The 26,749-nt window shown below is 41.4% G+C and overlaps 3 protein-coding genes across 5 annotated transcripts in view; 2 read left to right on the top strand and 1 right to left on the bottom strand.

Moving 5' to 3' along the window:
• eml5 (EMAP like 5) overlaps nucleotides 1-18,982 on the top strand; it is a 66,889-nt gene extending 47,907 nt beyond the window's left edge. For 2 of the 3 annotated variants that reach the window (XM_021574374.3, XM_090211335.1), the window contains 30 exons: nucleotides 984-1,089; nucleotides 1,517-1,610; nucleotides 4,825-4,925; nucleotides 5,025-5,218; nucleotides 5,499-5,610; nucleotides 5,794-5,921; nucleotides 6,662-6,803; nucleotides 6,925-7,077; nucleotides 7,687-7,818; nucleotides 9,211-9,299; nucleotides 9,673-9,849; nucleotides 9,979-10,180; nucleotides 10,342-10,468; nucleotides 10,841-10,855; nucleotides 11,351-11,359; nucleotides 11,577-11,655; nucleotides 12,019-12,148; nucleotides 12,373-12,471; nucleotides 12,920-12,940; nucleotides 13,511-13,684; nucleotides 13,815-14,023; nucleotides 14,438-14,595; nucleotides 14,784-14,898; nucleotides 15,000-15,188; nucleotides 15,377-15,549; nucleotides 15,687-15,849; nucleotides 15,981-16,084; nucleotides 16,675-16,828; nucleotides 17,350-17,450; nucleotides 17,650-18,982. In XM_021574374.3, coding sequence (XP_021430049.1) covers nucleotides 984-1,089; nucleotides 1,517-1,610; nucleotides 4,825-4,925; nucleotides 5,025-5,218; nucleotides 5,499-5,610; nucleotides 5,794-5,921; nucleotides 6,662-6,803; nucleotides 6,925-7,077; nucleotides 7,687-7,818; nucleotides 9,211-9,299; nucleotides 9,673-9,849; nucleotides 9,979-10,180; nucleotides 10,342-10,468; nucleotides 10,841-10,855; nucleotides 11,351-11,359; nucleotides 11,577-11,655; nucleotides 12,019-12,148; nucleotides 12,373-12,471; nucleotides 12,920-12,940; nucleotides 13,511-13,684; nucleotides 13,815-14,023; nucleotides 14,438-14,595; nucleotides 14,784-14,898; nucleotides 15,000-15,188; nucleotides 15,377-15,549; nucleotides 15,687-15,849; nucleotides 15,981-16,084; nucleotides 16,675-16,828; nucleotides 17,350-17,450; nucleotides 17,650-17,686 — 3,687 coding nt within the window. In that variant the 3' untranslated portion in view covers nucleotides 17,687-18,982. Of the gene's footprint in view, nucleotides 1-983; nucleotides 1,090-1,516; nucleotides 1,611-4,824; nucleotides 4,926-5,024; nucleotides 5,219-5,498; nucleotides 5,611-5,793; nucleotides 5,922-6,661; nucleotides 6,804-6,924; nucleotides 7,078-7,686; nucleotides 7,819-9,210; nucleotides 9,300-9,672; nucleotides 9,850-9,978; nucleotides 10,181-10,341; nucleotides 10,469-10,840; nucleotides 11,281-11,350; nucleotides 11,360-11,576; nucleotides 11,656-12,018; nucleotides 12,149-12,372; nucleotides 12,472-12,919; nucleotides 12,941-13,510; nucleotides 13,685-13,814; nucleotides 14,024-14,437; nucleotides 14,596-14,783; nucleotides 14,899-14,999; nucleotides 15,189-15,376; nucleotides 15,550-15,686; nucleotides 15,850-15,980; nucleotides 16,085-16,674; nucleotides 16,829-17,349; nucleotides 17,451-17,649 lie in introns of those variants that run through there. The other variant, XM_090211334.1, reaches the window with a different exon arrangement.
• Nucleotides 18,983-19,365: 383 nt separating this feature from the next.
• Nucleotides 19,366-21,389, bottom strand: LOC110497911 (iron-sulfur cluster assembly 2 homolog, mitochondrial). Its single transcript, XM_021574376.3, has 4 exons — nucleotides 21,095-21,389; nucleotides 20,480-20,654; nucleotides 20,195-20,310; nucleotides 19,366-19,982 (listed from the first exon to the last, which is right to left on the bottom strand). Exons 1-4 carry the CDS (start codon nucleotides 21,172-21,174, stop codon nucleotides 19,808-19,810), a joined length of 546 nt encoding a protein of 181 aa, XP_021430051.2. The 5' UTR covers nucleotides 21,175-21,389; the 3' UTR covers nucleotides 19,366-19,807.
• npc2.1 (NPC intracellular cholesterol transporter 2, tandem duplicate 1) lies at nucleotides 21,377-23,596 on the top strand. The gene is given in 5 exon segments (NM_001160676.2): nucleotides 21,377-21,423; nucleotides 22,016-22,115; nucleotides 22,321-22,428; nucleotides 22,512-22,684; nucleotides 22,892-23,596. Coding segments are annotated over 4 exon segments (453 nt in total). The 5' UTR covers nucleotides 21,377-21,423; nucleotides 22,016-22,030; the 3' UTR covers nucleotides 22,979-23,596.
• Nucleotides 23,597-26,749: the final 3,153 nt, after the last annotated feature.

The following is a 26,749-nucleotide window of genomic DNA, read 5'->3' as shown; positions in this document are numbered from 1 at the left end:
AGAAGGCCAGCATCCCGGAGTCGCCTCTTCACTGTTGACGTTGAGACTGGTGTTTTGCAGGTACTATTAAATGAAGCTGCCAGTTGAGGACTTGTGAGGCGTCTGTTTCTCAAACTAGACACTCTAATGTATTTGTCTTGCTCAGTTGTGCACCAGGGCCTCCCACTCCTTTTTCTATTCTGGTTAGAGACAGTTTGTGATGCTCTGTGAAGGGAGTAGTTAGTACACAGCGTTCTACAAGATTTTCAGTTTATTTGCAATTTCTCACGTGGAATAGCCTTCATTTCTCAGAAAACGAATAGACTGACGAGTTTCAGAAGAAATTACTTTGTTTCTGGCCATTTTGAGCCTGTAATCGAACCCACAAATGCTGATGCTCCAGATACTCAACTTGTCTAAAGAAGGACAGTTTTATTGCTTCTTTAGTCAGAACAACAGTTTTCAGCTGTGCTGACATAATTGCAAAAATGTTTTCTAATGATCATTTAGCCTTTTAAAATGATAAACTTGGATTAGCTAACACATTGTGCCATTGGAACACAGGAGTGATGGTTGCTGATAATGGGCCTCTGTACGCCTATGTAGATATTGCATAACAAATCTGCCGTTTTCAGCTACAATAGTAATTTACAACATTAACAATTTCTGAACTGTATTTCTGATCAATTTGACCCCATACTTTTGAACGGTAGTGTAATGTGTGTGTATATTGTATATACTTTTTTCCCCTTTTAGGTGGAAGATTACATTTTGTTATATATATTCAGAGACTGGGATAGAGTAGCTAGGGCCTAAAGTGTATAGAGGCTGACCTCTAAAGATGCCATTGGGAACTGGAGGGTCTTCTGTATATGCTTATGGTGCAAAGTAACTAAAGATAATGTCCTACTGCTAACACTGACCTGGAACTGTTGCATTGCCCTGTGTGGGTGTGGAAGTTGCTGTGGATGAGTGGAAGCTAATTGTTTCTTCTGTCTGTCCAGGTGGGGCGAGACTCTTCCATCCATATATGGGACACAGAGATGCTGAAACCCCTGTCTGTGTTGAAAGGATTCCACCAACTGGGAGTGTGTGCCCTAGACTTCTCAGGTAGTAAACCAGGGCTGTTTACAGATGCTTTCCATACACTCTCCAGATAGTGTAACACATTGAACACAACAACAACCCATTATTGCTTTAACCTAGCCTGACATTCTCAGTCAGCCATGGAGAAAAATAACTCTTCCTTCACACAGGAAATGGGCGAGTTGAAATGTGTTCCAATTTAGAAGCATGGCGCTGAACAACCCTTTTATGGAGATAGTCTGTGTACTGTGGCAGGCTGGCAGCATCAAGGCAAAGGCTCTCATCTCTCTCCTGATAATTGGCCACAGACAGAGGCGTAGCTGCCATTACCTGCCATGGATCAAACCTATACCAGGCTAGTTTACTGTTCCTCACAAAACAAGAGTAAATAGAGAGGCTCTCTGTGTGAATTTTGAATTGATTGAGGTTGTGTTTTGTTGTTCTTCCTCAGCGGATGGCAAGCGACTGGCCTCGGTCGGGCTGGATGACAACCACACCATTGTCCTTTGGGACTGGAGGAAGGGGGAGAAGCTCTCAGCCATCAGGTTAGTACAGTACAGTAGCTGTTATGGCATCTCAGATGATCCATTCAGATCTCAGCAGTCTCCTCAATAGGCAGACTAGAGACATCAAAGGTCAAGATAAGTCCTAAGGGTTGACATTCTTCAGGAACGCTCCACTTACTGATGAAAAACAAGACTAGAAAATGTTTCTCAGTGAGTTAGCTCATGATATATATACATTAACAGTCAAATGTTTGGACACACCTACTCATTCAAGGGTTTTTGTTTATTTTGACTATTTTCTACATTGTAGAATAATAGTGAAAACATCAAAATTATAAAATAGCACATGGAATCATGAGGTAACCAACAAAGTGTTAAACAAATCAAAATATATTTTAGATTTTAGATTATTCAAAGTAGCCACCCTTTGCCTTGATGGCAGCTTTGCACACTCTTGGCATTCTCTCAACGAGCTTCACCTGGAATGCTTTTCCAACCATCTTAAAGGAGTTCCCACATATTCTGAGCACTTGTTGGCTGCTTTTCCTTCACTCTGCGGTCCAACTCATCCCAAACCAACTCAATTGGGTTGAAGTCGGTTGATTGTGGAGGCCAGGTCATCTGATGCTGCACTCCATCACTCTCTTTCTTGGTCAAATAGTCTGGAGGTGTATTGGGTCATTGTATTGTTGAAAACAGATGATAGTCTCACTGAGCGCAAACCAGATGGAATGGCGTATCGCTGCAAAATGCTGTATTAGCCATACTGGGTAAGTGTGCCTTGAATTCTAAATAAATCACTGACAGTGTCACCAGCAAAACACCCCCACACCATCACACCTCCTCCTCCATGCTTCACGGCGGGAACCACACATGTGGAGATCATCCGTTCACCTACTCTGCGTCTCACAAAGACATGGCAGTTGGAACCAAAAATCTCAAATTTGGACTCATCAGACCAAAGAACAGATTTCCACTGGTCTAATGTCCATTGCTCGTGTTTCTTGGCCCAAGCAAGTCTCTTCTTATTATTTGTGTCCTTTAGTAGTGGTTTATTTGCAGCAATTCAACCATGAAGGCCTGATTCACGCAGTCTCCTCTGAACAGTTGATGTTGAGATGTGTCTGTTACTTGAACTCTGTGAGGTGTTTATTTGGGCTGTAGTTTCTGAGGCTGGTAACTCTAATGAACTTATCCTCTGCAGCAGAGGTAACTCTGGGTCTTCCATTCCTGTGGCGGTCCTCATGAGAGCCAGTTTCATCATACCGCTCAATGGTTTTTGCGACTGCACTTGAAGAAACGTTCAAAGTTCTTGTAATTTTCCAGATCGACTGACATTCATGTCTTAAAGTAATGATGGACTGTTTCTCTTTGCTTATTTGAGCTGTTCTTGCCATAATATGGTCTTTTACCAAATAGGGCTATCTTCTGTATACCACCCCTAACTTGTCACAACACAACTGATTGGCTCAAATGCATTAAGAAGGAAAGAAATTCCACAAATTAACTTTTAAGAAGGCAGACCTGTTAATTGAAATGCATTCCAGGTGACTACCTCATGAAACTGGTTGAGAGAATGCCAAGAGTGTGCAAAGCTGATTTGAGATTCAGTTTAGTATTATTAATGTAAATGAGAGGTCTTTGTCCACAAGCTATGACCCGGTCAGTAGTTCCTGCAGCATAAATCAGTTATCCACCCCCACACTGATTCACAAAGATACATGTCCAGTCATGCAATGTCCAGCATCACAACCATCCCTTGGCCATTGTACAAGCTCCGGAGCCAAGAGAATAACAACAAGTACTTCATTGCTCCTGATCAAAACATTCCCTTTAATTCCCTAGACAGCTTGAGCACCTCCACTTTAAATGTGGACATTTATATATGAGGGCAACATTGATATAGTTCTCGTGAAGAGAGGAGGGAGGGGAACCACCCTGCAGACTCTTAAAGCTGTTCCTTTCTGAATAGAGAACACTTGGCCCTGCCAACTCACAGTTGAATGATTAAGTGTATGTCTGGTGCAGATCTCTGGTCCATCCATCTCAACCTGGGTTTAGGCTACATTCACTGTGAGTATAATCTAAAATGAAAAGTGGCCATTTAAAAAAAGAAAATTATGTAAAATTGAATGGCAATTCAAACTAGCAAATATCAAATATCCAGGAATTCAAATATGGTTGTCTAGCATCTATATGGACACTCTGATTTCCCCCAATGCTGGTCTTATTTCTCTATGGCTTTGCACTTGATATTCATAGCGGTAAAATAGTCCTTTGGAATTCCATCAGGCTAGTTAGAGCAGTGGAGGCTTGCTCATGTCCTGCCTGCGTGCTGTAGCTGTTGTGTACTGTGCTCCCGTGGCAGCTCAGAGACAGCTTGGAGCTGCACTAATCTCCTTTGCAGGCCCTGGTGGGCAGTGCAGTGAGGCGGGCAGAGGGAAATGGGGCCTGACAGAGCCTGCCTTGTGCACTGCACTGCCTAGTCCTCAGCTGGGAGAGGAGCATGGTGAGGCAGAGATAGGGAGAGGGGGCATGAGAGAAAGATGGAGATGAGCGGGGGAGGAAACCGATAGGAGACGGGGAGGGAAAATAGTGGGAGAGGGGGGAGAGGGATGGAAGTGAGAGAAGGAGAGTGAGAAAGCTTGAAAGGGATAGAGAGATGAACTAGGTATCAGTTTTGCTCTGGCCTCAGTGAGCGCCATGTAGTGATGCAGCAGCACAAAGGCCAGTGATTAGGGACCCAGCCCAGTGTGCACTACGCTCCATTGGATCAGACAGGAAATGCCAGTGATTAGGGACCCAGCCCAGTGTGCATTACGCTCCATTGGATCAGACAGGAAAGGCCAGTGATTAGGGACCCAGCCCAGTGTGCACTACGCTCCATTGGATCAGACAGGAAATGCCAGTGATTAGGGACCCAGCCCAGTGTGCACTACGCTCCATTGGATCAGACAGGAAAGGCCAGTGATTAGGGACCCAGCCCAGTGTGCACTACGCTCCATTGGATCAGACAGGAAAGGCCAGTGATTAGGGACCCAGCCCAGTGTGCACTACGCTCCATTGGATCAGACAGGAAAGGCCACTGATCCTTATTGTTCATATGGGAGGGAGGCAGTCAAACTGTGCAGACACATTGGGTGTAATATGATTCCCTGTACACTAACTGTCTTCTAAGTTTATTCCACTTCTATTTCAGATCAATGTATTTTTGTGCAATGGAATTAATGCAATGTTTTCAATCATTTTTTAGGGGAAGCAAGGATAAGATTTTTGTCATAAAAATTAATCCATACTGTTCAGACAAGCTCATCACAGCAGGGGTAAAGCATATGAAGTTCTGGCATAAAGCAGGTAAGAGACCGCAAAGTTAAACAAAAGTTGACTCAGCAATGTCTCAAAGAATGATGTGATGTGTTGTCATGTGAGTTAATGACACAACCTCTCTTTCAGGTGGTGGTCTGATCGGGCGTAAGGGCAATATGGGGAAGACCGAGACAATGATGTGTGCTGTGTATGGCTGGACAGAGGAGATGGTGTTCTCAGGGACGTGCACAGGAGACATCTGTATCTGGAGAGACATGTTCCTGGTAAAGACAGTCAAAGCCCATGATGGCCCAGTCTTCAGTATGCACGCCCTGGAGAAGGTACTGGAAGGGAAAGGAAGGGGTTTAAACACTGGCCATTTGAAATGTGAAATAGAGATGACACCTCTCTCTCTGTCTCTGTGTCTCTCTTTCTTTCTTCCCCTCTCGCTGTTTCTCTCTTTGTTTTTGCCATTACTATTCTGATGGTGTAGTATTGTCAATGAATAGAGTAGGATTGTATTCTTTCAGATGTCAGTTTTATACAATGATGCTATGTGAGTGATTAAAGAAGAGATATTCTAATCTATCTCCTGTTCTCTCGTTATGTCCCACTCTGTAGGGATTTGTGACAGGAGGGAAGGACGGCATAGTGGCTCTGTGGGATGACACCTTTGAGAGATGCCTCAAGACGTACGCCATCAAGAGAGCAGTCCTCGCTCCAGGCTCCAAAGGTAAAAGGTCACCCTATCACTGCCGTGAAGCCAATCACGTTACATACTGGGCTCATAGCTCCAACGCCAAAGGAATCATTCAGTGGAAATCCATTTAAACACTCAATCCATTTAGCTTTAATGAAGATTGCTTCCTCTGCCCCTGGTTAAATGAAAGTCCTTATCCAATAATTCACTCTATAGGGTTACTGTTGGAGGACAACCCTTCCATACGTGCCATATCACTTGGTCATGGTTATATACTGGTGGGGACAAAGAACGGAGAGATTCTGGAGGTGGATAAGAGTGGACCCATCACCTTGCTGGTCCAGGTGAGCGGATACAGAGTGTTACATACAGTGTCATTATAAAGTCAACAATCTGTCACAATGAACAGCACACACGACAGGCACCAGCTGTGCTTAACTGAGGCTGGCAGGGATGTGGCAGCCTGGTTTTTGTAGCTTGGTTAGGTGGGAGCCAATGAGGTGTCAGTAATGAAGGTGTCAGCTGGGGGCACATTATTTTGGGTTGAAGGTTGTACTGAGAGACTGGCAGTGAGGGGAACTGTCTCTTCACTGGAAACCATTGTAGAACTATGTTATACTGTACAGTACATGGCGTAACGTTGCAGAAACTGTTTATAATACTGATGAATGAGCCCTGCAGTCTTTTAATTTTGTAAGTTAATTTTACAAAGACAAGTGCTTCTACTATCTCCCCAGGCCTCATTTGACCCATAGGAAACCCAGAGCTAATATTATTGATTTTCTTGTGAAATGCTCTAGAGCAAATGAGCAATTTCTTATGGGTGAAGCCGAGCAACAGAAACATATGGAATGAGCTCTGACGCTTCTGTCTGCTCGGCTCCTCCATTGATTTTCATTGTGCAAAATGCTACACTGTGCTAGACATGTAGTCCATGTATTTATTTTACATGGGTGCTATGTGTATCAAATATTTTATGTTAGAAGATATAAAATGTGGTTCCTAACCCCTCTCTGTCGTACCTTGATTAGATTGAATTGAGTTGCACTGAGTGAATGGTATTGTCTATTTGATGGGTCCACAGGGTCACATGGAGGGTGAGGTATGGGGCCTGGCCACTCATCCCCATCTCCCTCTCTGTGCCACTGTCAGCGATGACAAAACCCTGCGCATATGGGACCTGTCCCCCAGCCACTGTATGCTGGCTGTACGCAAGCTCAAGAAAGGTGAGTCACTCAAATAGAAAGGTCTATGCTACATTCATTCACTTCCTTTTTTCCCTTTCTGTGGTGTATTCTTATAGTCATTAGGTGCATTCTCTGAGGTACTAACTGACCTCCTCCATAGGGGGGCGCTGCTGCTGCTTCTCCCCTGAGGGCAAGGCCCTGGCAGTGGGCCTGAACGACGGAAGCTTTCTCATCGTCAACGCAGACACCCTGGAGGACCTAGTGTCCTTCCAACACCGCAAGGATATCATCTCAGACATACGCTTCTCACCAGGTCAGACATTGTCCTCCCTCCATCCCTCCCTCCACTCATCCTTCCAGCCCTACAAATTCCCTCCATATTCTTTCCTGAAGAAAGAAAGACAAAGTGTAAAAAATGACTTTGTCTTAAAAAGAAAGAGAAAAAATATATGAGATATGGCCAGGTATTCATATTTTCCCCCTGCTGTGAGAAGAGGTATTGCTGCAGGCTTGACCCAAATACACTGATGTATGTAACAAGGCCAGGCAGGGAGAGACACAGTCTGTCTGAGTGGGAAGAGAGTAGTGGGGGAGGATAAAGTGAGAGCTAGAAACTAAACTCTCTATCTCATGTCCAGTTAACCTTAATCTACAATGCTAAGGATCCAGTTTCCCAACACATAACTGATAGTGCTTCTAATTGCTTCTCTATACAATATAGACGTCTGCACTCTTATACACTGTTCAATGTGTTGGCAGATAGTAGTTTTATTATTCTAAAGAATTGTGACGACCATATACATACTGTAAATATGGAGTACTGTTTGTTGTCAGAGTTGATTTAATGTGTGTTGTTATCTTGGCTGCTGACCAGAAGGCCTGACAGAAACCCTTTTGAAACATGGCTGCTGTGTTTACACAGGTGCAGGGAAGTACCTGGCGGTGGCGTCTGTTGACAGCTTTGTGGACATCTATAATGTGATGAGCAGCAAGAGGGTGGGGGTGTGCAAGGGGTCCCTCAACTACATCACCCATCTGGACTGGGACAAGAGAGGTAAACATGTTCGTCTAACAACTACACTGATTGTGGCAGTGACCTTTGCAGGTGACAGTTGACCTGGACCAATGCCATTGTATTTCAGGCTATTCTTATTGTTGGCTCATTCACAATGTGTGGACATCCATTTTAAACATCTAGGTAAAGGAATAGTCGTTTTTGTTATTCCAAGTATGATAACTGAATGAAAATGCTACTGGGTTGTTCCACCGATACAGTGCCTTTTGAGAAGTGTAAAATCTTTTGATTTCACCTCATTTGAGCTTTCTGACATAAAGAGCACATGTTCAACCTCATAAAAAACAAGTTTTTCCATCTGAAGAGGTTAAATAAAAAAAATTGCTGTATTAAGTGCCTATCAAGTGCCAAATAAAGTAACAGGGTTGACCTTAGGAGGGTTGATGATTTCATCTTAAATCAGCTATAAATCCCCTCATGAGAGGAGGAATGGAAGCTTGTTGTGTGCAACAGGGAGTGGCAACTGAATGCAAGCGTCCTCAAAGAAATGTAATTGCTCAAATATTTCTAGCCTTTCTATCTATGGGTAACAGAGTTGAAGAGCAATGCTCGATCCGCTCAGTTTTCCAGCACAAAACACCACCCAGTGGGTAAAATGACATTGGATCTACGTGGAAAACTGATTGGATTTGTGAAAAGCCTTAAGTACATTTCTTTTCTTTTTTTACCCAACTTTTAACCTTAATCCAATGACATGGTGACATTTTATGTTTTGTTGATCTCATGTTGAATTCAAGTTAGTTGACAACTCAACCAAATGTAAATCAAAACTAGATGTTGAACTGAAGTCTGTGCCCAGGGGACAGATAATGGCCAGAAAGAGTAGATTCAGCTCACCTGCTATTACATTATGATTTGACTATTAGATGTTAAATGTTTCTTTTGAAACATTTTTTTTAAATGAATAGTTTCACCATATTAAAATGAGAGTTCCGTTCAAGTAATAGGGTTGATCTTAAAATGAGGGACAGACGTAAATGAATGACTAATCACATGAAATGAATAATCATTTTCAGAAAACAAAATAATGAGGGCTTTACAATGATGGTGAAAACTTGGAGACGTTTTTGTATTAAGTGGGTTGAAATCGTCCTAGAAGTGACACAGGGTTGGCGGAGGGACAAGTCAAAATGCTGAATTTTGGCACTGTAGTAAGCCTTTATTCATATAAAAATGTGATTGATTGAATTCTTGATGAGTGCAATTAATTTAATATAACAGGCTTTTAAAATGTTATATTTGTGCACAATTTCTACTTAAAATATCAAAGGGACGCAAAAGGCACTCATTTTGTGGAACGACCCTACTATAAACCACAAAAGGGTTAATTTAATATCAGATTCAGTCTTAACTGTGTTCTCTCATTCACAGGAAAACTACTGCAAGTGAACACTGGTGCTAAAGAACAGTTATTTTTCGAAGCTCCACGGGGAAAGAAGCAGACCATTCCTGCTACAGAGGTAAGCACAGCACATCACATACACTGCTGCCTGCCATGGCCCATGGCGTTGTCGTGGCTATAGTGGGGCTGGCCTACTTTTTCCCCCGAGATGTCACAGGACAGCGTGGTAAGGGCACTCAAGCATTAACACAGCCCATTTTTCTCCAGCATCATTCTAATTCTGGCAATGGAAATGGGATAGTGTTTGTTTTTAGGGCCTCTTTATACTGTGTGATGTTCAAACACCTTTTGAGGCACGGGGGGGTCATTAAGACATAGGGGTTAGGTATCATAGATGCTGTCAGGCTGGTGTCAAATCTCATAGGAACCACTGTTGTCCACCTCACCACCCTTCCACCCTTCCTCTCCTCTCTCCTGGTCCGCTCCTTCAGGTAGAGAAGATAGACTGGAGCACATGGACCTGTGTTCTCGGGACGTCCTGTGAGGGGATCTGGCCTGTGGTCAGTGAGGTTACCGAGGTGACCACTGCCTGCCTTAGCAACAACAGAAACGTGCTAGCAACGGGGGATGATCTGGGATACGTCAAGCTATTCAGGTATCCTGTCAAGGTAAGGCACTTATAATTATCTATTCATGTCTTCTCATTGCCCTTACTAGAATGTAAAACATTTACACTGTTATGTTAATGCTAATGTTAAAACAATGTTATTTTAACTTAATGTTACTTCTGCCCACAGGGAAAGTATGCAAAGTTCAAGCGCTATGTGGCCCATAGCACCCATGTGACTAACGTGCGGTGGACGCATGACGATGGTCTCCTGGTGACGGTTGGTGGGGGTGACACATGCCTCATGATCTGGACTCACGAGGCCGAGGGGCACAGGGAAGCCAGACATTGTGATAGTGAAGAGTCGGACATCGAGAGCGAGGATGATGGGGGTGAGAAATGCACACAAATACACACAAGTCATCATATAGTCACTTTCTACTGATATAGATAGCCTCCCTCTAATATTTTATTATGTTTAGTCTCTCATAGATGGTACAAAAGGCTGCATGTGTTCTGATCTAGTATCTTTATCTTTTCTGTCATTGGCCAGGTTATGACAGTGATGTGACGAGGGAGAATGAGATGAACTACACCATCAAGGCCTTATCCACCAACGTGCGACCCATGACTGGGGTCAAACCCCACTTGCAGCTGAAGGAGCCATCTGTGGACGAGAGGTAACAGTCCACAGGGCTGTGGAGAGACACCCACGGGTTCAAATCTCTTTTTCATGTATTTTCCATTTGAGGCTTTCTTTATTGGGCACATGATGGACACAAAATATTTAAGACAATCAGTTTAAACTGAAACGAGGTGTAGTGAAAGAAAATCCAATTGGAATCTCATAATATGTCAAAGTGACACCAAAGGGTGTTTTTTTACACCCAATTTGTGTAAATCCAGATTCCCTCAATCACGTTTCTTTTTTTTGCCTTTACGTAAATTCATACTGTCCCTTAGAGGATAACCTCACCTCTCTCTTCTTCTCTCTTCAATGGCTGTCCCTCTGTCTCTGTCTGTCCTGCTCTCCTCTTTCATTCTACTTGAAGGCAGGGGGTAATCAGGTAAGAGACTTTACACAAGACATCCCCATTACTTTAGGGAAATGTACCTCTTGCTAGGCACAATATATACCCTGAGATATCTCAATATCAAATATCTCAAATCTCAATTGATAAAGCATGTTAATCTATGGTCTTTTACAGAAACTATGGTCCAAATAAGCCGTACAGAACGTCTTTACTTGGGTTTTTGGAAACATTTGTCTGTTTCGTGACCTGTGTGGAAGACTTTATAATAATAAGTATGTCTGCTTCACACTGTGGTTTGACAACCCATGCAGCATCTGTGGGTGCCAGTTAGTGATTATCATAAAGATGCTAAAGCTGCTGGTTGTTATAGAGACTCCGTGGCGCTGAATGGGGTGTATTTTATGTCCTCAGTGGCTGCCTTGTCAGTGTTGTGTTATGCTTCTGTGTCGGTGGGGCAGCTGTGAACGCTGTGCTGTCAGAACCCCTGTTCTCATGTTCCATTTGTCTTTGTTATTGCTGCCATGGAAGAGGGTCAAGGTAAGACACATACCCTATGTTCCATATTAACTTCTTCTGATTGAATATTTCAGACCCACATTTCACTTATTGAGCACTTATAGCTCAAGAAACGTCTTCTCCAAATACATGATTCATAAAGGTCTTGACTTGTATTTTGGATCTTTGACTTGAGAAAGATTGAGGGGCCGATGGGGTCATACACAGTAGCTCCTATTATTCCAGCTGTCTGTTTCAGACCTCCTGTTAGCAGGGCGTTGCCACAGCCTGAGAAGCTGCAGACCAACAATGTGGGCAAGAAGAAGCGGCCCATTGAGGTGAGACTGGTGTTACCTTAGGACTAACACACCCATTCAAATAATATTTTATGGATGTTAGCTATTGATGCAACCTACATTAACCCACATATCTCATCAAATTCGATTTTTGCATTAGTATTTGTCATGCAGCAAATTGGGTTGGTCATTGTTTTGGTAATGCAATAATTTAGAGTCAAGAACTGTGTTCTGCTTTGTCCACTCCAGACATCCTCTTCAGGGACCATAATTTAACCATAATCACATCTTGAGGAAGCACATGCTCCTGATGTGCTGCTGTACCTTCAAAAAGACATTGGTCTCATCTCCCTCAGTTGTCATAGAGATGATTTTGATCCTGACCCTTTCATAACTCTTCTGCAGGACCTGGTGCTGGATCTGGTTTTTGGTTACCGGGGCAATGACTGCCGCAACAACGTCCACTACCTGAATGAGGGGACGGATATCATCTACCACACAGCTTCTGTCGGTATCGTCCTCAACTTAACCACAGGTGGGAGGGGTTGGAGTAGAGAAGGGATGAGCCGAGTTGTGTTCATCTGAAGAGGGTTTTACAGTATTGTTGAATGAGCCTTAATGCTGTTCTTTGAAATCCTAAACATGTTGATTGTCCTTTACTGTTCTTACGAGGGATGTCAATTCACATATTTGTGTGTGTGTGCATGGCGTGTGCACGTTGTTGCGTGCGCGTGCCTGTGTGTATGTGTTTCCTTGCAGCCTGCCAAAGCTTCTATATAGAACATAGTGATGACATTCTGTGCCTGACTATCAATCAACACCCCAAATTCCCCAACGTGGTGGCAACTGGCCAAGTAGGTATGTTTGTGAGAGGTTGACCTCATGTTATCTTCCCTATGTGCTGTAACTGTGTGTTCTACTGGGGGGTTACTGTACCCCCCCCCCCCCCCTCCCCCTCCCCCTATCTGTGCTCTGATGCAACTTACCTGCATAGTCGCAAACTTCACACAGTTGAATAAAAGAGTAATTATCATGCATGCTTGCTGTGTGCCTTGCAATCCACAGAAACCTACCAAAAACACATACTATGTAAACAGTCTCTAAAGAGTGAATCAAAAGCTGCATGTGGGAGGTCCTTGTACAATTCCCATGCACATGTTAGCTCTTTATGAGGAAAACTACTACAATACAGTATTCTGTCAATATTCTTATTAACACTTGGACTGCGTAAAATAGTGTTTTAGAGTTTTACTAGTGCCATTGATCTTCCTATTATTTCATCCATCTTTACATTTGTTCCATACAGGTGATACTGGTGATATGTCAGGTAAGAACTTCGCCATTTCAATAGTTTTGGTTTGTCCCAGACAGCAGAGGATGTTGTTCTGACTGAGAGTGTATTGGTGCACTAGTGGAAAAAAATATATAATTTTGAAAAGATCCTTGATGATGTTTTCTTATGGTAGATTGAGAATAGCTTTCTCTTCTTCATAGATAATATTGATTGACAGCTTTCCAGTTAACCTTCTACTACATCCACAGTGTGTTATATTAATAGACTGCGACCTAGTGGGTTAGATGGGAAGGGCAGGTGTGCATCTCACACAAACTTGCTTGATTGCTTCAGTTGCTTGTAGCCCTGTAGCTCTTGTTTGACCCCCACTTACATTGGTACTCAATTCAAAACAAGTTTTTTTATATGAATGTACCATTGATATTCAATATCCATTATAACTTATGTCATATGGTCCGACAAATGTAAAAACCTCATATTTAAAAGAAGTCATAGTCATTGAATTTCATCATTTGTGGATTTAGTTGGGGCCTAAATTTTCTGGCTCTTTTCATCCAGCATACATGAAGCTTGAATCTACACTGCTGTTGTTCCCTCCCTCAGCCACGTCGCCCTCCATCCATGTGTGGGATGCCATGAACAAGCAGACGCTGTCTGTGCTGCGCTGTTTCCACTCCCGGGGTGTCTGCTCGGTCAGCTTCAGTGCCACTGGGAAGCTGCTGCTGTCTGTGGGTCTGGACCCAGAACACACCATTACCATCTGGAAGTGGCAAGAAGGTAAATACCTCACACCAACTCATTACAGGTTTTTCACCTTATCAGGGTGCACCTGTTAGTGCCCAGCTGCAATGAATACAGGGAGATAGGTCCCCTACAGAGCTTATATCAATGCACCATTATTTTTAAGGTGCCAAAGTGGCCAGCCGGTCAGGTCACACTCAACGGATCTTTGTGGCAGAGTTCCGTCCGGACTCGGACACCCAGTTTGTTTCTGTTGGGATAAAACATGTGAGGTTCTGGACGCTCGCGGGCCGGGCTCTGCTGTGCAAGAAGGGTGTGATGAGTTCCATAGAGGACGCCCGCATGCAGACCATGCTCTCTGTAGCATTTGGAGCTGTAAGTCCATTCCCCACTCTCTATGTTACTGCCATATGATACCCAATCGGACAGTACAGTTACTACATTTGCAGTTTCCCTATGGAACATGTATACTTAGAATGTATTTGGCATTGTACTTATTATTAAGATGTATTTATACTTTATTTTATGTATAATCTTATGAATGTTAACTTGAATTAATGTTGAAAACTTTTAAAAATATAATCTACCTTTCATTTCAATGGTATGACAACAGTGTACAGATATGATACATGTTGTTATATGTATAAAGTTATATTATATGTATAAAGCCTATTGAATAGGGTTAACGATGCAATTTAATTGATTCTTATACTGATTGATTGTCTGTGCAATGCTCCTCTGCTCTTTTAGGTCACAAGATTAGTGCAGGTTTGTTTTTTTTTGTTTCAGAATAACTTGACATTTACAGGTACCATTAGTGGGGATGTGTGTGTGTGGAAGGAGCACATTCTAGTGAGAGTAGTGGCTAAAGCCCACACAGGGCCTGTATTCACCATGTACACCACACTAAGAGATGGCCTCATCGTTACGGGAGGCAAGGAAAGACCGTAAGTATTGCTCCTCTCCTCACTGTACCAGCTACCACTGCTGTTAGTCGTGTGAAATCAATGAACTGACTTGGATTAATTAATCAAAGTTTTCTACATAAACATATAGAGGACTGAGAGTATGAAACTTGAATGGAAACTCAGATTTCAGTATACAGCAACAGTGTTGTGTTTGGTGCCCCCTACAGGTCAAAGGAAGGAGGTGCTCTGAAGCTGTGGGACCAGGAGCTGAAGCGCTGCCGAGCCTTTCGCCTGGAGACGGGACAGATCATAGACTGTGTGCGCTCCGTATGCAGAGTAAAGGTGGGACATTCCACCATCCAGTGGGTATAAAGAATAGGCTAATGAGCCATGCAAGTCTATATTTGTATTCCTCATCCACATTTCCCTTGTTGCTGTTCTAGGGTAAAATTCTGGTAGGAACCCGGAATGCTGAGATCATTGAGGTGGGGGAAAAGAATGCAGCGTGCAACATCCTGGTGAACGGCCACATGGATGGTCCGATCTGGGGCGTTGGCACCCATCCCACACGGGACGTGTTCCTTTCTGCTGCAGAGGATGGCACTGTGAGGCTGTGGGACATCCCAGAGAAGGTCAGGAGCCCCTTTACTATGACTTGTTAGCCAGCCAGCTAGTCTCAGTTTATAAAGAGCTAACTTAATTTGATGGAATCTTTCTTACGGATGTATTGTACTTGATTCTGCTAATGTGTTGTATGTGAGACACTAGAAGAACCTTGTGTGTTGACTTTCTCTATGTTGAATCTTTTTTGGAGTAACAGAAGATGCTAAACAAGGTGAACCTGGGACACCCAGCTCGTACGGTGGCCTACAGCCCCGAGGGGGACATGGTGGCCATTGGCATGAAGAATGGAGAGTTCATTATCCTGCTGGTCACCTCACTCAAGATCTGGGGCAAGAAGAGGGACCGCCGCTCTCCCATCCAAGATATCAGGTGGGGGAATCCCTCTCAAAATCACCCAGAGCCTTTTATGGGGGAAACTCATCCTTCCTGAGTGTACTGAGTGTTCTTCTCTTTGTTGTAATAAGTCTCAGAGGACACATTTTGAACTGAACCTGTTTCTTCCTCAGGTTCAGTCCAGATTCACGCTACTTGGCAGTGGGCTCCAGTGAGAGTGCGGTTGACTTCTACGACCTGACGCTTGGACCACAACTCAACCGTATTAACTGCTGCAGGGACATCCCCAGCTTTGTCATGCAGATGGACTTCTCTGCAGACAGCTGCTATGTTCAGGTAGAGGCACGAGATCTGTGTATCTATGATTGTTTGTGTAAATGCATATTAACTCTCCAATATGAAATCAAGACTCACAATGATCATGTTTTAATGTATTATTTGACTATTGTTTACTATTACTCCAACAGATATCGACTGGTGCTTACAAGCGGCTGGTGTACGAGGTGCCATCTGGAAAGCATGTCACAGAGCAGTCAGTCATAGACAGGATAACCTGGGCCACATGGACAAGGTGAGTGTGTGTTTTATGTTGGGGTCTCCATAGTAATCTCACTACTGACAGGGCCATATGAAACCAGTACTGGGGACACAGGGGTTACCCTAGTGTTTCCCAAACTGGGGGCCACGACCCCACGTGGGGTCGCCTGATTTGAAAATGGGGTCACAAGAGAAACTCTGAAATTACATTTTAAAAATCGCACTTGGTTCTTAGAACCAGGGTTACGTCAGTAAACAAAACAGTTTCTCTTTTCTTCCCACAAATGTGGCTCTATCTTTTGAACGGTTTAAGCTACAAAATATTATGACCCCATCACGGAAAGATACGACTCTCAGAAACACACGTGTCCCTCTACAATGCCCACAAGCCGCATAGGACTCATTAGAACAGAGTGGAGCTGACCAGGCACTAAATCAGACTGGGGGGGGGGGAAATAACATAATTCATTATAATGTTCTTTTCTACACAGAAGATCATACAAAATGATTGCCTGAACTCAACAAAAATTGGGGAACCCCTAGGTTACACAAAGTCAAAGCACCACATGATCATTGGAGTTACTTCCTGTCTAACTAACATGTAATGTCTCACTGTCTGGCAAGTGTCCTGGGGGATGAGGTTGTGGGGATCTGGTCCCGTAACACTGACAAAGCAGACGTCACATGTGCCTGTGTTTCCCACTCTGGCCTGAATATCGTCACAGGCGATGACTTTGGAATGGTAAAGCTGTTTGACTTTCCATGTCCAGAAAAGTTTGTAAGTATAATCTGTGTTCTATGATGCTGATCTGTGTCTCTGTGTGAATATTGATTTCTGTTTGATATTTGTGCCTCATCAATCCAAGAAAACTATAAATTCACACATTGCTGCCATAGAATAGTGAGCTCTATTTATATACGTCACTTACAAAAATGAAATACTGTTAATTGTTTATAACTGCTAATACTTGTTGGATTGATTATAGCATGTTAAATATGACTTGCGAATTGTATCATATTGTACAGTTGCCTACATATTCACTTTGACTTATGGTAGCATTCAGCATTGACATGAATGGAGGTATTTATTTTATCACTAATGTGATTCAGGCTTATGTTTGTGGTTTCAATTGTACCATTCATGTGTCTCTGTAATGTTGGTGTGTATGTTATTGACCATTATGATATACTGTAACTACAGTTCCACCTAACCTATGCATCTATTATCTGTCTAAATTATGCTCAGCTACAGTTATTTTGAGGAAGCCATTTTAATAACACACGTATTGTTCTCTGCAGGCCAAACACAAACGCTTTCTGGGCCACTCAGCCCACTTGACTAATATTCGCTTCACAAGTGGGGATCGCTTCGTCATTAGTGCTGGTGGGGACGATAGAAGGTAGAACTCCACTTTCTATCAGTACAGTATTCCTCTGAAACTATGTCTCCATTTTACAACATTGACATTAGTGTTGTTTTAAGTTCATTGTAGCAATTGACAATTAAATAAACATTTGAATATTGTATGAAATGCCTTAGTGTTACACCGCTGACTGTTAATAAATGTCTTTCCTCTCCCTTTTCTGTGTCCTCTGCAGCCTATTTGTCTGGAGGTGCATCCATGCCCCTCACTGAGAGGCACACCTGGAGTGACACATCATCCATCCACCACTGTGTCCAGTCCAGGGGTCTGCATGGGCTTTTCCCAGCATGCCTATTCAGAGAGAAGAAACCGTTCTACTCCGCTGTGGGATAACTACACATCTAGTAAACAGGACTCATTGCCTCAACACTCGGGGCATCAGTGTGAGCCTCATCTACACTACAGCATAAGCCCTGATTGTTATTCCACGAGGTGGAAGACATCATACCACTACCGTTGCAAAATATTCCTCCAAAACATCACATCACAGTTGTAAAACTTCCTTTCATATCACCTGCACATGATTTTGATGGTGATGATTATTTATTTTTAGTATGAGTATTTGTGTCAATGTTCTAAATGGCAGTTTTGCCAGTTGGCAGGAGTTAGTGTGACTGATGAAAATGCAATTTTTAAAACTTGTAGCAAACTAATTTAGCCTTAATCTCCTTCTGAGTGACTGATGAGGTTTGGAGTGGTTTGATGTTTGTTTTATATAATTTCATTTTTCTTTTGACTAATACAAGTTCTTGTTTTCCTATTTATTTTTACAAATTATTTAAACTCCTGTGGCCTTCTTCATGAATGTAACATCCGCAGTTATGTCCTGGATGTCAGCATGCCAAAGCATACTATGCACTGTACACCCGACCTGGTCACTGTGTTACCCTGATGGTTTGTGTATTTGACCGTGTTGTCCACTGGTTGAACCTCAAACCCCCAGCAGTGTGTGACCATATTGATTCAAATGTAGTGATCTTTTAGCTTGTGCAGTAACCCTCCATAATACAATGTGTGTGTATAGTTGTTTGAGGTTTTGTGTATGTGTGTAATGGGAATGCATGGCTTATCAAAAGACAATCCCCGATTCCCTGTCCAACCAAATTCCTCAAAAAAACAAAGGAAAAAAGCTGAAAATGTTTCAATGCACTGTTGCATTTCTCCTTTTGATCACTTTTCAGTGTGCTGCTATGGCGTAACATTATTAAGAGCATACATATTGATATACGTTTAAAAGGGAGTGGCTATTTTTACAAGGATATAGGTTTATGTTTCTCGTAACCAGATATATTGCTCAACTGGAATGTAACTGAGTAAATAGAAAATATGAAAGATGCAAAATGTTTTCCCTCGTTTTATGATAATTCTGTTAAATTGATTAAATGTGTTTACTGCATATTTTGATTTACATTACATCAATGTAAATATCATTTGTAAAGATATTGTTTTGTATATTTTTTGTGAAATCTTTCTTAAATCAAATTTTAATAAAAAACAAAAAGATTGACAACATAAGTTCTTTATCAGGCATGGGGTGCTAACTCAATCAACAACCTATATCAATCCTATTTGCATACACCCAGCGATCTAAGCTATGTGAATTTGAGGGTTTGATGAGCTTGATAATCAAACTATGTTGACATGATAGCCCATCTACTCTGGACACACCTATTAAGAATGAGAAATTCACTAATCATTCACTAACATTTTGATGTTCCAAAACAATTTTGAAATGGTAATGCCTTATGATAGTTGGTACCTATCTGTGACTGGCCACACTTCCCACAGTAGCTGCTCTTTCATCATTATGATGTAATCAGAAAGCTCCCAATTTACTTGGTAAATACATCATGACCTAAATTGAACTGCATTAATTTGATTCCAAGACAAATACATTTGCTGTCATTTTGACAGTTTTATTCATAGAGACATGACCTACATTCTTTATGGGATGCAGTCTTTTACATTCAAACTACTCCAAAGCATAATCTTCATTCAGTATAAATATATAACCAATATAACATCTTTTTTAATATCGTAGTGAAACAGAACACTGAAAACCAATCCATCAATTTGTAAATACATCCAGCACATCTGATTCTTATCCACTTTGTTAAATTTGTAACCAAGCATACTTTCCCAAAAAATAGGCTACAGCATTCTTTAAATGTTGTCAGTTGCAGAGTTGTTATGAGGATCATCTGTGAATTGTGGAATAACTTATTCACCTGTGAACACCCGGTTTCTGAATATAGAATTTTAAATAAAATGCCTACATTATGACTTAGTGAGGGATGGAGGGGTTGAAAGCTGCAAGTCTCAGACCCAGAGTCTCATAACTTGACTGAGAAGGAGGTTCCGCATGAGCAGCCATGGTCTGCCTGAGGGTTTTTCAGCATCTGGAAGGAGGAGCGAATCAGCTCCTGAGTATAGTCCAGTGTAGAGCCTTTCACAAACTCCAGGCTGTCTTGGTCCACAATGACCCCTACCCCTCCTTGCTCAAACACCCTGAGAGAGAGAGGGGGAGAAAGAGTATAGAATGGATAAAAAAAGGGTGTTGGAAGGGATCGAGGACAAAGAGATAAACAGATATGGTCAGATAACAATGATTGTGTTACTACAAATAATTGTCTTATTGATGAACTGAATGAATGGCATGCAGCAGTAACGAGTGGACTCTTGAATGACAACAGAGCGACAGATTAATCAATGACAATTACTTGTCCTCCTCGTTCCTGGTACTGTCAATGACAAACTTGTACTGGAATCCAGAGCAGCCTCCCCCTTCCACCTGTATTCTCAGGTACTGTCCCTTATCCATGATCTCTCTTAGCCTCTGAAGACAGACAGAGAAAAGGGTAATTAGGTCAGTATCTGACATGTGGAGTATCCAGAAAGACACTAGAGCTTAATAGCCCACACATATGGGGATGGATTTAAATAAGAAGTTACATTATACTGTTTATAGAGTACAATATATACTTTGTGTGAATAATTACCCTAACCTTAACACATGATGCACTGAGGTATACTTTCTCTTCAACTGGACTGGACTCTGCTGTTTTCTCCTGGGCTGATTTGCTGCTCAAGCATGAGAGACTTGTGTAGAGAGGTTGAGAACTTTGGGGACATCTCAGCAATATTGGTTGGCCCACATGGGTGAGAAGGGGAAATGTGGCCCTGAAAGAAAAAAAGTAATGCAACTCTATGCCTACAATATTGATTCATAAGGCCTAACTTTACACTGACAGGTAACGTTACTGGCTACTACTACTTGGGTGTAAGGAATGGGTCATGTAAAGGCTCAGCGATTCATGGCAGCTGAATATAACCAATTGTAATTAACGTTAAAGCAATATACATAGAGTGTTGACTAAGTCCAACAAATTTGTCTGATTAGATATGACAAAAAAAATTCAACAGCAATCAAAATGATATTCAACTAGCTGACGTAAGTTAAGCTTGACCCCACAGTGATAGCCAATGTAAAGCTAATAGTTAACGTTAGCTAGCTACGCTGTTCTTCTTTGCAATATGAAGACAGTGGTCTTGTCGATATAATTAAGTTGTTTATATGCCTTCTTAAGCAATTCCTTTATATTCCAATACCCATTGTATACCTAGCAAGGGTCCATGACGTTGTCTTTGTGGCACTCAACATTGCTCCTCGCCGTAGTACGAAAAACATCTTCCATAACATTCTACGAAAGCCGCCCCCAATGGAAACTGCGGTGTCAGATCAAGAGACGCAAAACGATTGGTTAGGAAAACGTCTGTTTTATAACGTCATAAGAATCGCCTACTCTTGCAATATATAAAACATCTGATTCGTTACTTTCCATGCCAGTCAGCGAACATTGAATATTCCACCACCGTAAATACACGTCATTTTCTCGTGACAAGGAAGTAAGGAGTGTCTGTGAGCCTACACCTGAAGCATAGAAGAGAGGTCTGTATCTAAAAGTTTTGTTCGCCTAATATATATTTTTCACTAAATATTATATCGGTGTATATTCACCAAACGAAGATGGAAAGGTAGTTAGCTAGTGCATGTTTATTTGTTACTGTAGACGTCACAATAACACTAAAAAGCAAGATCAATGATTTAAACCAACTAATTTAGCCAAATATTCTGAAATAACTTTATTTTTTTTAGGAAGATTAGCATAATAATGAGAACGCTCTAATTGACTCAACAACCAAAAACGCATATCTAAACGTTGCTTTCTTAATAGACCAGAAAATGAATAGTTATTTCTGGTTGTTTATCAAAGTAAATTGGTTAACTCATTAATCCTGCTTTGTAGTATATCCCTCTCAGGCTGTTTTTCCTGGGAGGAGTTCGCTAGTTAAGTAGACATCTAGTACTAGTCACACGAATCATATGATTGAATGAACTTAGAATACTTTTGCTCACTGAATTTGCTTGTTGAGACGGTCTGTATGGCTATATATGGCTCTGGTCTCTGTGCTTTCCTAACTTGTAGTCATTCAAGTTTTTGAAACGGCAGCTGTAAGAATCTTTCTCTAACTTCTTTCAGGGCCAGATTGCAGTAATGGATTTTCATGCTGCTTCCATCATTGTTCTGTTCTCCCTTATTGCTCTCACCTGCGCAGAACCTGTGAAATTTGCAGATTGTGGTAAGTTTTAATTCGAGGTCTTGGCACTTTGATGAAAACTTATTTAATTTACTGACTGGTTTGATAATCTTGTCAGGTGATGATGTATAACCTATTAGTTACAAGGGTAGTGTACCAAAATTACAGATTTTACAAGGTGTGAATCTTTGGCCTGGTTTCATTACTAGAATGAGTGACAATGGAATCTGTCTTATGTTCTCTCCAGGCTCTGATGTTGGTAAAGTGGTGATTGTTGACATCCAACCTTGTCCTAAACAACCATGTGAGCTCCATAAAGGACAGGCCTATGCTGTCAATGTGACATTCAACAGTGGTAAGTACATCATCAACAGATGTTTGTTCATTCAAAGTAAATGTGCCATTTTTGTTAATCCCTCGTGTGCCTGTTTTGTTTAGCGGTTGAGAGCCAGACGAGTAAAGCAATTGTCCACGGTGTGATTGCTGGCGTTCCCATCCCATTCCCCATCCCCATTGAAGATGGCTGCAAGTCTGGGATCGAGTGCCCCATTCAAAAGGCACAGAGCTATCACTATGTGACTCAGCTTCCTGTGAAGTCTGAGTACCCCTCTGTAAGTATGCCTGAAATAATTGAACACACCATTTTTATGCTCTTGAGAATGCTGAAAACAAGATGTTCCTCTTTTCATTTCCTCAATGTGACCTTAAAGTATAAAAAGGTAGCCTCAAAGATGTTGATTAAAAGGGAAGCTTTTGTGTGCATTACTGATCCAATGTCTCCAATACTGGACAAAATCTCAATTTGTCTTAATTTCTAGATCAAGCTGGTTGTTGAATGGGAGCTGAGAGATGACACTGGCAAAGACTTGTTCTGCATAAAGTTCCCAGTCCAGATCGTAAGCTGAGATTTGTCTGCAGTACCACCTGAAGGGAATTTTTAAAAAGGGATTCTAATGTGAACTGCTTAAACTGAGAATAACCCACATACACATTTCATAAATTATTCTATAATTTAAGAATTCTGATTTTTAAGTATTGATTCTGTAGGTTTTAAATGTATACTGTAGCTTTTTCAGTCATTTTAAAACTTAACTTCCCATACAGGCATTTTGAAATGTTGTGGCTGACTGTTTACTCATAAATCCATAAGTGGGTCATTCCACCAAATGAGTACCTAATAACTGTGGGTGCTTATATTTTTCCAATTCCATACATGTACATGTGTGTATTATACACATGTGTGAATTGGAAATGTGTTTTTTGCATATCCAAACTCCTCCTGAGGTTTTTTCACCTTGTTGGCTAAGGGATTCAAACTAGCAACCTTTTGGTTACTGGCCCAAGTCTCTAACCACTAGGCTACCTGGCTACCTTTTGCATCCCTTTATATATTTTAAGTAGAAATTGTGCACCAATGTTGATTTGTGAAAGCCTGTTATAAATGAAGTGCCCTTTTAAAATAAACTAGAATGAACATTCAATAAATCTGACTTTTAATATGAATAAAGACTTGCTAAAGTGACAATTCAGCATTTGTCATGTCCCTCTGTGTACCCACTGTGTACCCTCTGTGACTTATAGGAAGATTTTAACCCACATAAACTCAACATTTCTCCAAGTTCTCACCATCATTGTAAAGCTAATTTCTGAAGATGATTATTTAATGTGATTAGTGATTAATCTTACTTGAACTGAACTCTAATTTTTAATTTTGTGAAACTATTCCTTTAAAAAATGTTTTCAAAAGAAACACTGAACATTTTATTTGTCACATGCACCGACTACAACAGGTGTAGACTTTACTGTGAAATGCCTGCTTAAAAGCCTTTCCCAGCAATGCAGAGTTAAATAGTAACACGAGGAATAAAATACACCAGAATGAAGCTATATACAGGGAGTACAAGATCAATAGGCCGGGGTTCAAGATATTTGAGGTAGATATTTACATAAAGGCAGGGTAAACTGACTAGGCATCAGGATAGACAACAAGAGTAAAAACAAATAAAGCATAGAAGCAGCAGTGTGTGTGTGTGTGTGTACAGTGCTTTCAGAAAGTATTCACACCCCTCTTGACTTTTTCCACATTTTGAATTTGAATTTTCCACATTTCTTGCTGTAAAATGATAGACCAAATGTAAATTTTGATTGGGGAACCAACCTGATCTCAGCGCATTTCAGATTATCCTGTACGTAAATCTGATACACTACATTTTATATTTCGTATGGTATGTATTAATTGGTGGATGTCCATCATCCATTTCATACAATATGTTAATTGCAATTCATACAATATGTTAGGAATTCCAATTTGTTGTTGTGAAAGGTGGCTAGTTGGCTAATGATAACGTTAGCTAGTGTTAAGGTTAGGAGTTAGGTTAAAGGATTAAGGTTAAGGGAATGGTTAGCTAAAAGGGTTATGATTAGGGGAAGGATTAGCTAACATCAGTGGCGATTTTAGCATGTCAATCTTGGTGGAGCAAACTCCCCAAAACATTTTTAGATAAATGCCAGCAAACCCACTACACAACACTAAATTATACATTAGTTGCACTATAACAGTGACAAACGGTGCCCACAAACTGTTAGGGCCTACATAAAGCTGTCCTAACAGCAGGGCTTTCTTTTCAGAATCATAGAGTGAATCCTTACCACTGCTACACCTGGTGGAGCCTTATATGGCAGCGAAACAGTTAATTCAGCCTCATTTACTGCCTTTAAAAAAAAGCATAGCTGATATGGCTGACTTACTTAAACAAATGTGATTTATACTGAAAATGTAGATGTACAGACTATGGCATAACATGCTGACCAGACCGCACGCGCCATCAAGCGCAAGTTGATTTTGTCCACCCACACCAGACGCGATCAGGACACGCAGGTTGAAATATCAAAACAAACTCTGAACCAATTATATTAATTTGGGGACAGGCGAAAAACATTAAACATTTATGGCAATTTAGCTTGTTAGCTTGCTGTTGCTAGCTAATTTGTCCTGGGATATAAACATTGGATTGTTATTTTACCTGAAATGCACAAGGTCCTTTACTCTGGCAATTAATCCACAGATAAAACAGTAAACTGAGTTTGTTTTTAGTAATCTCTCCTCCAGGCTTCTTCTTTTTAGACTTTATATGACGATTGACAACCAACTTTAAGGTGCATTACCACAACCAACTGGACTGGAGTGTGGACCTCAGTTCATCTTTCAATCATAAATGCTCCTAAAAACCAACGAGGAGATGGGAGAGGCAGGACTTCAAGTGTCACAAATAGAATCAAGTTCTATTTTAGTGTCTGACTACGACAATGCACGCGAGCAGTGTGGGTGCAACAATGGAATAACATGTATGTGTACATTTATTTTGCAATGCGAGCGCACGTGACGCAAGCGGTGTCGTCAGCATGTAAGCAAACCACAAGCAGATAAGAGGCAATCCGTAATTTCGATTAAGACATTAATGAGCAAGACAGGACGGATGTAGTCAATATAACTATTTGTTCAGCACTTTTGCTGTCTGAACCGTGGGATAAATAAAAGCGGATATAAGCAGACAATGAAAGCGCTTACAATATTCTATGATTACATTTCCCCAAAACAGGCTATACACTACTTGTGCACCAGCAAGTCAGAACAGTAGGCTAAGTTATGAGGGGGAAAGGGACCAAAGTATTAGGGTGAGGCACATGGGCTACTAACAGCTTACTACATAACATACACTTAGTATTACTTTCTTAGCTACAGTATACATACAGTGCCTTGCGAAAGTATTCGGCCCCCTTGAACTTTGCGACCTTTTGCCACATTTCAGGCTTCAAACATAAAGATATAAAACTGTATTTTTTTGTGAAGAATCAACAACAAGTGGGACACAATCATGAAGTGGAACGACATTTATTGGATATTTCAAACTTTTTTAACAAATCAAAAACTGAAAAATTGGGCGTGCAAAATTATTCAGCCCCTTTACTTTCAGTGCAGCAAACTCTCTCCAGAAGTTCAGTGAGGATCTCTGAATGATCCAATGTTGACCTAAATGACTAATGATGATAAATACAATCCACCTGTGTGTAATCATGTCTCCATATAAATGCACCTGCACTGTGATAGTCTCAGAGGTCCGTTAAAAGCGCAGAGAGCATCATGAAGAACAAGGAACACACCAGGCAGGTCCGAGATACTGTTGTGAAGAAGTTTAAAGCCGGATTTGGATACAAAAAGATTTCCCAAGCTTTAAACATCCCAAGGAGCACTGTGCAAGCGATAATATTGAAATGGAAGGAGTATCAGACCACTGCAAATCTACCAAGACCTGGCCGTCCCTCTAAACTTTCAGCTCATACAAGGAGAAGACTGATCAAAGATGCAGCCAAGAGGCCCATGATCACTCTGGATGAACTGCAGAGATCTACAGCGGAGGTGGGAGACTCTGTCCATAGGACAACAATCAGTCGTATATTGCACAAATCTGGCCTTTATGGAAGAGTGGCAAGAAGAAAGCCATTTCTTAAAGATATCCATAAAAGTGTTGTTTAAAGTTTGCCACAAGCCACCTGGGAGACACACCAAACATGTGTAAGAAGGTGCTCTGGTCAGATGAAACCAAAATTGAACTTTTTGGCAACAATGCAAAACGTTATGTTTGGTGTAAAAGCAACACAGCTCATCACCCTGAACA

Source organism: Oncorhynchus mykiss, chromosome 19 (genome assembly GCF_057628025.1).
Source record: "Oncorhynchus mykiss isolate SJ-2025 chromosome 19, ASM5762802v1, whole genome shotgun sequence".
NCBI classification, from domain to species: domain Eukaryota; kingdom Metazoa; phylum Chordata; class Actinopteri; order Salmoniformes; family Salmonidae; genus Oncorhynchus; species Oncorhynchus mykiss.
Note: the sequence above shows the minus strand (reverse complement) of the source record. Positions and strands in the feature narration are given on the sequence as shown.

What these genes read in the sequence shown, in the direction of transcription:
- LOC110497911 (XM_021574376.3), bottom strand. Translation starts at nt 21,174, where the DNA reads ATGTTATGGAAGATGTTTTTCGTACTACGGCGAGGAGCAATGTTGAGT. An exon ending in TCAGTGCATCATGTGTTAAG is followed by an intron (nt 20,311 to 20,479) that starts GTTAGGGTAATT and finishes GTCTGTCTTCAG; the next exon opens with AGGCTAAGAGAGATCATGGA. An exon ending in ACCAGGAACGAGGAGGACAA is followed by an intron (nt 19,983 to 20,194) that starts GTAATTGTCATT and finishes TCTCTCTCTCAG; the next exon opens with GGTGTTTGAGCAAGGAGGGG.